General features: G+C 48.9%; 1 protein-coding gene across 1 annotated transcript in view; it reads right to left on the minus strand.

The window, feature by feature from the left end:
• Nucleotides 1-566: 566 nt before the first annotated feature.
• Nucleotides 567-9,807, minus strand: part of pbdc1 (polysaccharide biosynthesis domain containing 1) — a 14,193-nt gene continuing 4,952 nt past the window's right edge. Inside the window, exons 4-6 of the mRNA XM_085462938.1 lie at nt 2,084-2,224; nt 1,875-1,986; nt 567-1,027 (exon numbers count right to left, since the gene is read on the minus strand). Coding sequence (XP_085319064.1) covers nt 936-1,027; nt 1,875-1,986; nt 2,084-2,224 — 345 coding nt within the window. The 3' untranslated portion in view covers nt 567-935. The remainder of the gene's footprint in view (nt 1,028-1,874; nt 1,987-2,083; nt 2,225-9,807) is intronic.

Genomic DNA, 9,807 nt, shown 5'->3' on the forward strand with positions numbered 1-9,807 from the left:
CTACCAAAAATTATGCTTTGTGGTGGGTATCTGACAGACGAAAGCCAAACCAGTTCCCCACCACTGAAGTTGCACCATTTTATACAAACCAATTCTGGTTCATCTGTTTCATTCAATGATCTGCTATCGCTCTTATCATTCTCAGTCGCTGCCACGCTTTTCCGCCATGTGCGTATGAAAACAAAGGCACTGCGCATGCGCGTTTTACCCATATTCTATCGCGATATTTCATTTTCTTAATATTGTCTAACATTATACCGGTATTACCGTGAATGGTGTGATATGGCCCAGCCCTATCTGCAACTACACCACAACTTTCACAGTGTGTAAGTAGCTTAATGTCTTTTATTGTGAAAGGAAGGAACAGGAAGAATCCCTTCTCCTGCATGTGTAGAGTAGATCAGGTTTACAGAAGCTTCAGGTTTCTGTTACGACTGCTGGAAATAAGTTTTTGTGTTTGAAGCTTCGGGAAATCCTCTGCGAGGCCTCAAAGAGCGTTCATGAAGACGTCCCGCCAGCAGGCACTTGTTTGTTTTGGGGGGTAAAACGGAGTTTAAACACAGGGATTGGCGGTGAAATGAAGCTCAGGTTTTATTGGGTCAGACAGATACATTTCGGTTTTTACAAAATAAAATAACCACTTATGATTGGCACAAAAACCTTGGAACTTTACAGTAAATACAAAATTCATTGTGTTCATTACATCAATTTTAAATGTTCAGGAACTGTGAAGAAGACTTTCAAACAGGTCAGGTAGCGTTGGTGACAAAGAGTTCGGTCCTGTTCTGGTTTGTAGAAATGGTTCTGATCCGATCAAAAATTTTAATGCCGGACATCAAAATAAACACAGATGGAAACTTTTCTGGAATAACGAGCGAAGCCTCGAAGGCGTCTGCTCCACTGACGGTCGGCAGTGCTGGGATCCTGACTGCAGGTTAGCTCTTTGAACTTTTGGACTTGAACACAGCATTGTTGTAACCCTCTCTGTTCCTGGCGATCTCAATCGCGAAGAACTGAACCCTGGTGGCTGAAGCCAGAGAAACAGGAGCCAGTCAGAACTCACCTTTATGGGTTTCTTAAGAAAAGGGTCATTTTGTCTCAAATCAACAAATCTTATTTTCTGCAAGATCTGCAAAAAAAATCATTTATAAAAAGTGCTGTGGAGTTTTAGCTTCATATTTAAAACTATTCATTTTGTAAAATTCTGGATATTTTTTAGCATACTGAAATCTGAAACATAAATCTCTAAGCTGTAAGAAATTTTCACTGTTCTTTCTCATCATCTACATCAATCAGCATCTATACTTTAGGACTGATACATTAAAAAATGTCTCAGTATCTCTAGCTAAAATGTGAGGGAAGTACAGTACGGTGTACTATGTGTTGTACACAGTATACATGTTTACATTTTTTTAAGTTTCTATTAAAATTGAAGACCAAAGCGGAGAAGGCCCATGCCTGACTGAAGACGCCAAACTCGGGAGAGCACACGGAGGTTTAATTCTATTCTAGTGTGGTGATTAGCACTGTTGCCTTTACAGTCAGGCAACAGTGCTAATTCTATCTAGAGTTTGCATATTCGTGTTTGCGTGGGTTCTCTCCAGGTACTCTGCTACTGGGTACCACGGTCCAAAGACATGCCCATAGGTGTGAGTGCAAATAGTTGTCTGTCTCTGTGTTAGACTAGGGTGTCCAGGGTGTACCCCTCCTCTCACCCAATGGTATAGGCTACAGTGACCCTGACAAGAGGATGTATGAACTTTTGGTTTGGAGAGATGAAATGAAGCAAAGCAGTCTCTATGATTCAGTTTGGAGACTAGTTCTTGTTGTTGATACTTGTACTTGAGTACAAACGTCGTGAGTTAAATGTTTACCAAAGATGGTGTTTTCCTCTGTGTAGTCCTTCTCACAGTCCAGTCGCAGCAGCGTGCCATAGTTGAAGTCTTCTACGAGTCCTTCGAACTGGTTACAGAACGGACGCCACGTCTGAAAACACAAACCAAAGCTTTCTGATCCACCCAGCATCTGTGACTCTAAGCACTGATGGAGGAGCATGCTGAGCTAACAGCAGGTGCTGACTGACCTCTTTGGCCTTTTCAGACTTGAGGTCGTCTGCGTTGAGCAGCTTTACGTCGAGGTCTTTGAAGGTTTCCCTGAAGCTCGAGTAGATTTTGTCGTCCATCTTCGTCAGCTTCAGGAACTTTGGATCCACCGACGAGATGAGCTGAAGGCAGAACGGAATCAAACACCTCATAGTGAAAACCCACAGCACTCAGCTGGTAATACAGATCATGTGATCTTCAGCCTGCTGAGGTCCGATAAAGGCAGTCAGTTTTGTGAAGGAATATCACGCCGTCGTCTTTAATAAAGCGAAGCATTCCTGCAGATAACCAAGCCTTTGACCTTCGAGCAGACACGGCATGTGCTGGTTTCAAACCAGTAACTAATAATAACTATAACGAGCCATAACCAGCTCGATTAACGTGGTGAAGGGTGGAGCAGCAGGTGGACTTACTGTATAAAAGGCTCTGGGATTTTATGTCTATGTTCTGCAATATTGTGTGGGGTGGAGTCGTAGGAAATGACGTAGGCAGAAGTTGGGGGTATCGCGATGCTACTTGAGAAGAGGAGATTTTTTCTGTGTTAGTTCTGTTACCTCGTAAGCTGTGTTCCTGGTTGCCATCCTTCACGTGATGCTCCGAGTGTTAAGTTCATGACTGGAAGTAAGTTTCCTTAAATATGTTCATTTTCCGATTCTGATGTTGGCCGCGGCTTTAGTTACATTCTACCGCATTGTAGCACCGCATTTTTTCATCTCGTGACTCGAAGCATGTGCCGCCGGCCGCCGCCATTATGTAGTAATTTTATTCGGCCACACGATGGCGCCAAAGACCTTTGTTTACAGTTAGAGTGGATGCTTCGGCTATGTATGACATTCTCACTGTGTTTAATTGTGTCCTTTCTGTGTTTGGAGCAAGAGATGTAAGATTGGCGTAGTTCAAATTATATATGTCCTGTTATGTGTATATTCAGATGGATGTGTTGGTTTATTTCATTTAATCCTTTATATGTATCTTAGTGAAGCTGTTGCTGTATATATTTATATACTCATGGCAACTTGTTTGTTACTACAGACTGCTGGCAACACTGAGCATCTAGGTGGCAATAAAACAGCTGGCGGTGACAATCCAGCAAAGTGGAAGCCTGTTGTCCTCCTTCCTGTATCCTGACCGATACACCATCTTGTTAGCTGCTGAACCTAAAAGAACTAGCCCTCACCACAAGTACTCCTCAACATTGGTCCTTCGAGCCGGATGAGTTATCAAGATGGAGCCAGATGGAGCGACATGTCCTGATGCAAGGCCTAAACGCCATACACGTCGACCAAGCCGGTTTGAGGACTTTGATGTTAACTATACAGGCCACCTCTTTAGGGAAATGCTGCAGTGGGATACCCCACAGCCTCACACAAGAAGCGACAGAGTTCAGCCTCAGTATAGTCATACGCCACCCCTCTACAGCGACAGGGATGGGGCCTATTACAATACACCCCCTCCACTGGGAAGAAGTGAACAAGATGTGGACCTTAATAGGAGCCTCTCACCTGAATTTGCAACTTCTAATTTGCTAGGGTCTTCAATACACACATTTCATACAGAATTCAGAGCCTTGCAGGCCGAAAGAGAGCAGCTACTCCAATCACAGCAAGTTTTACAGGAGGGCCTCAGAGAACTGAAGGAAGCAAAGAGTGACCTCAGAGAGCTGATTGAAGTGGCTCACCTGCTGAGGAAGGATATGGCTCACCTGACTGCCTCACAGCCTAGCACCAATCATCCCCCCAAGCGCGGTTCAGGAGAGGTATACACCACCCCTGAGACAATGCCACAGGAGGAGGATGAGGAGGTGTGGCCTGACCCACCGCCATGGCCTGAACCGATGGAAGAGTTGCACACAGGATTCTCCCAAATGAAGGTTGACGAACAATACTCCGATGATGGTGTACAGTACCACCATCTACCCCGCACACCATATTTCGCTGGTGAGCCTTCGCTGCCTAGTCATCACTGCACCCTATATCAGGACCCTGTGGTTAAGGATGGAAACACGTTTCATGCCCCTCCACAACACTCTGTGCCACCCCCCTGCTGGGCACCAAGTAAGACAGGTTTGCTCCCAACCAAGCCTGTTCCAGCCAGTTCCCCCTCTCTTGTCACTGGAGTAACCAGTGGGCACGGCAGCAACCCATCTGCTCCTCTTTCGGCTGAGCTAGTGTACAGGGGGCCCAAACCAACCATTCCAAGGTTCATTCATTCTGATCCCTCTGAGTTTGCTAGGCTCCGCATGGCTTTAGAGAACCTACTCCCTCCTAATGCTACTGAGCTCTTCAAGTATCAGATACTTGTGGACCACCTCAAACTAGATGAAGCTCGACTTATTGCCGATGCTTACCTGAACTCACCCAAGCCTTATACTGACACCATGGCAGCCCTCCACGACAAATTTGGACAACCTCATCAGCTCGCCTTGAGAAAGATAGCAAGTGTCCTGGATGGTCCTGAAATAAGGCGAGGTGACACAGTAGCCTTCCAAAGGTTCTCCCTTCAGGTGCAGTCACTAGTTGGGCTGTTACAAACATTAGGACTGGAAGGAGAAGCGGAGTTGAACTGTGGGTCCCATGTTGCCCGACTAATAAGTAAGCTTCCTGCCGAACAGAGAGCTGATTTTCGTCGACACCAGTTTAAACAGCCCGGGAGCACCTACACTCTGTACGACCTATCTGCATGGCTTCGTCAGGAGTCCTGGTGTCAAGGATTTGACGGCCAAGCAGGTGTAAGAAGCAGTAGAGAAAGGACCAGTGTAAAGGCTGAGGCCCGTCCAGGCCGACAAACCGTGACAGTCCTACATAACCTAAAGGGGCCATCAGAACACACTTTTCCACCAGTGAAGGAGAGTCGAGCTAGAGGGAAGGTCAAGAACAAAGCCTACTGTGCCTACTGTGAGAGCACAGAACACTATTTCAGCCAATGTGATGATGTAGCCAAGCTCTCCAAAGAGGAAATAAAGGACTGGATACAGGTCAACAAACGATGCTGGCGCTGTGCCCGAACTCATTTAGCTGCTCAGTGCACACTAAAGAAACCCTGCAGCCGCTGCCAGGGTAAACATCTGCTGGCTCTTCACGAGGTAAATGCCAGGACAGAAGGAAACAACGCTGGCATGGCTGCAAAGGAGGAAAGCTGCCTAACCAGTTCGGCTTCGGGCTCACTCTACCTTGATCGCCATGGGGCCAGCAATCGTGTCATGCTGAAGATTGTACCTGTGCTTTTGAGCCATGGAGAGCGGACTCTAGACACCTATGCTATACTTGATGACGGTTCAGAGAGGACCATGCTGCTCCCTGCTGCTGCAAAGACTCTTGGTCTGGCAGGCAGCCCGGAGGACCTGCCATTACGAACCGTCCGGCAAGATATTCAGATGCTTCATGGACATACCGTATCCTTCCGCATCTCTGCTGCTACCAACCCTGGATCCTACTACAAGATTGATGGAGCGTTTACAGCTGATCATCTCAACTTAGCTCACCATACTTATCCTATCGACCAGCTGAGAAGGAAGTACAAATACCTGCATGGGATCCCGGTCCCTGCCCTGAAGGAAGCCAAGCCTCTGCTTCTCATTGGTTCAGACCAGCCACACCTGATCACCCCCATAGAACCAGTCCGCCTCGGCCCACCTGGAGGCCCAGCAGCAGTCCACACCCGGCTTGGCTGGACCCTTCAAGGGCCAAGTCTTTTCATGGGGCGGCAGACCCAGCCTGTCCTATCCCTGTATACATCCGCCCAATCAGACGAGTTGCTCAAACATGTGGAGCGGCTCTGGCAGGTGGACGTGGTGCCTTACCGATCCGAGAAAGAGGTCACTCGGTCGAAACAGGATCAGCAGGCTGTGGCCCTGCTCGAGGCAAGAACAACTCGCAGGATGGTCGATGGAGTCTTCAGGTATGCTACACCTCTACTCCGTCACCCACAGATGCCGCCACTGAATGCACCAAAGGAATCAGTCATGCCCATGCTTCGAAGCACAGAAAGGCGCCTGTTAAAGGATCCCAGTCGGGCTGATGCCTACAGGGCAGAAATGCAGAAGCTGATCCAATCAGGAGCCGTGAAGGAAGTTACGCATGAGACTTCGCCCAAGGAGAACTGGTACATACCGCATCATCTTGTCAGTCATAACGGGAAGAATCGCCTGGTGTTTAACTGTTCCCATAAATACCTTGGACAGTCCCTGAACCAGTTCCTGTTGCCTGGCCCTACTCTTGGAGCTTCCCTGCTGGGGGTGCTGGTCAGGTTTCGTGAACACCCCATAGCTGTGAGTGGAGACATCAAGGGGACGTTCCATCAGGTACTGCTCCTCCCTGAAGACCGGCCCCTGTTGAAGTTCCTTTGGCGGGACTTAAAGGTGAATGAACCCCCTAAAATCTTCGAGTGGCAGGTCCTGCCATTTGGAACAACTTCAAGCCCCTGCTGCGCCACCTTCGCCCTGCAGCATCACGTGATGGAGCACACACAGCCTGACGACAGCCTGAGATTCTCCATCGAGAGGTGTTTCTACGTAGACAACTGCCTGCAGAGTGTTGGCTCACCGGAAGAAGCGAGAGATCTGGTGGATCGGCTAAGAGAGTTGCTGAAATCAGCTGGCTTCGAGCTACGTCAGTGGGCTTGTAATGATCCAAGTGTCCTGAGCCATTTGCCTCCAGAAGCTAGATCACAGAGTCTGGATCTGTGGCTAGCCGAGGACAAATCCAACCCGCTAGAGACCACGCTCGGGCTCAGCTGGGACTGGAATACCGACTCCTTGGGTTATAAGCACAGGCCCGTGTCCTATGAGGTGCCAACCCTCAGAAACATCTATAGAGTCCTAGCCTCACAGTACGACCCTTTGGGCTATCTGTTACCCTTCACCACTCGGGCCAAGCTCCTTCTCAGGCAGTTATGGGATAAGAAGCATGGTTGGGACGACTCGAATCTTCCCTCCACCCTCCTGCAAGCTTGGTCTGACTGGGAGGTGGAGCTTCAGTTCTTACCTCACCTTACCTTCCCACGTGCCTATGTTCCTGCCAGTGCTAACTTAAAGGGGGCCATTCGTGAGGTGCACATTTTTGGTGATGCTTCTGAGAAAGCTTATGGAGCGGTGTCCTATATGAGGACTGTAGAACAGGATGGGCAAGTTCACCTCACCTTCATCCTAGCTCGCTCCCGGGTAGCCCCCAAACGAGCTCTCTCTATTCCCCGCCTCGAGCTCTGTGGAGCTTTGCTGGCAGCGCAGCTGGCCAGTACCCTGAATAAGGAACTCACCTCAGCGATTGAAAGAACAGTCCTGTGGTCTGATTCGACCACTGTTCTTACCTGGTTGAGCTCACAGTCCTGCCGCTACAAGGTTTTTGTAGGAGCCAGGGTAGCTGAGATACAGGAGTTGACGGAACACTGTACCTGGCGCTACATAGACTCAGAGAGTAACCCAGCGGATGACCTGACGAGAGGGAAGGCTCTGGCCGAGCTCAAAGTGCCTAATCGGTGGTCGAATGGACCCCCCTTTCTGCTCAACAGTCCTGACACATGGCCAGAGAATCCGAGCTCCGAGCCCAGTAATGACGAACTTGAGCTCCGGAAAACAGTCTTCTGTGGAACCTCTATCACCTCCACACCTACCTGTCAGGATGGAATGGCGTGCAGGACTTGGCAGGAGCTCTTGGATGTTACTGTTAAAGAGCTTTGTGGTCAGGCACTCTCGACTGCGCCATCTAGTGCCGAGGACTATCAGAATGCTGAACAGGCCATCCTCCGGCAGGCTCAACAGGAGTCATTTCCCGAGGAGTGCAGATTGCTTTCAGAAAGAAAACCTGTCTCATCCAGAAGCCGCTTGCTTACCCTGGCACCTGAACTGGATACCTCAGCCGGCCTCATCAGAGTAGGGGGTCGGTTGCGACGCCTAGAAGGTCTGGACGGACCTATATTGCATCCGATTGTCTTGGATCCTTCACACCCTTTCACACGCCTGCTTATCAAGAAATATGATGTTGATCTGCATCATCCAGGCCCCGAACGGGTCTTCGCGGAGCTGCGGAGGTCTTACTGGATACTGCGTGGAAGAGAGGCAATTCGCAAGCACCAGCGAACCTGTCCTGAGTGTCAGCGTTGGAGGGCACAACCCTCTGTTCCCAAGATGGCTGACCTTCCAGCTGCTCGGCTTAGACTGTACAAACCAGCCTTTTACTCAACCGGTGTTGACTGTTTCGGGCCTATGTTTGTGAAGGTAGGAAGACGTCATGAGAAACGCTGGGGAATCATTTTCAAGTGTATGACGACGAGGGCGGTACATCTTGATCTCCTAAGTAGCTTAGACGCGGATGCGTTCCTCATGGCCCTGAGGCGATTCATAGCCAGAAGAGGGACACCGGCAGAGTTATGGTCTGACTGTGGGACTAATTTCAAAGGGGGAGAACGAGAACTCAGAGAAGCCTTTGCCAACATGTCAGAGACATTGCAAGGGAGGCTCGCCCGTCAGAAGATCAGATTCCAGTTCAACCCCCCGGCAGCCCCACATTTCGGAGGTGTATGGGAGAGGGAAATCCGTTCAGTGAAGACAGCTCTGCGCACCTGTGTGGGTTCCCAACCTCTTCACGAGGAGGTACTCCGTACAGTTCTGCTTGAGGTTGAATTGATCCTTAACGCAAAGCCCTTAGGCTACGTTTCCACCGATGTAGCCGATGTGGACCCTGTGACACCCAATAGTCTCCTCATGGGGCGGCCTGATGGATCACTACCCCAGGTGGTCTACTCTGAGACAGAGAACCTCAGTCGGCGACGTTGGAGGCACTCACAGATTCTTGCTGATCAGTTCTGGGCAAGATTCATCAGGGAATACTTGCCTGGCTTACAGGCAAGGCAGAAGTGGCAGTCAACTCCTCCTGAACTTCTGGAAAAGGCAGTTATTATGGTTGCAGATCCACAGCTGCCTCGAGCCTTGTGGCCAATAGGCCATGTGATTAAGGTTCATCGTAGTGATGATGGACTTGTCCGATCTGCTGATGTGAACGTTAATGGACGTGTTTACACCAGACCAGTTGCTCGGTTGGTAGTTTTACCTGCCGTGCCATCGGAAGACAGCGATACTAAGCAGAATAGCAAGTCGCCTCCCTCAACTGATTAGGGAGCCTTTTTTCGGGGAGCAAATGTGTAACCACATTTGGGGGCGGCTGTATAAAAGGCTCTGGGATTTTATGTCTATGTTCTGCAATATTGTGTGGGGTGGAGTCGTAGGAAATGACGTAGGCAGAAGTTGGGGGTATCGCGATGCTACTTGAGAAGAGGAGATTTTTTCTGTGTTAGTTCTGTTACCTCGTAAGCTGTGTTCCTGGTTGCCATCCTTCACGTGATGCTCCGAGTGTTAAGTTCATGACTGGAAGTAAGTTTCCTTAAATATGTTCATTTTCCGATTCTGATGTTGGCCGCGGCTTTAGTTACATTCTACCGCATTGTAGCACCGCATTTTTTCATCTCGTGACTCGAAGCATGTGCCGCCGGCCGCCGCCATTATGTAGTAATTTTATTCGGCCACACGATGGCGCCAAAGACCTTTGTTTACAGTTAGAGTGGATGCTTCGGCTATGTATGACATTCTCACTGTGTTTAATTGTGTCCTTTCTGTGTTTGGAGCAAGAGATGTAAGATTGGCGTAGTTCAAATTATATATGTCCTGTTATGTGTATATTCAGATGGATGTGTTGGTTTATTTCATTTAATCCTT

The sequence above is a fragment of the Copadichromis virginalis genome, linkage group LG7, assembly GCF_057382275.1.
Source record: "Copadichromis virginalis isolate Kocher_CV1m ecotype Utaka linkage group LG7, C_Virginalis_male_GT1.1, whole genome shotgun sequence".
NCBI lineage: Eukaryota > Metazoa > Chordata > Actinopteri > Cichliformes > Cichlidae > Copadichromis > Copadichromis virginalis.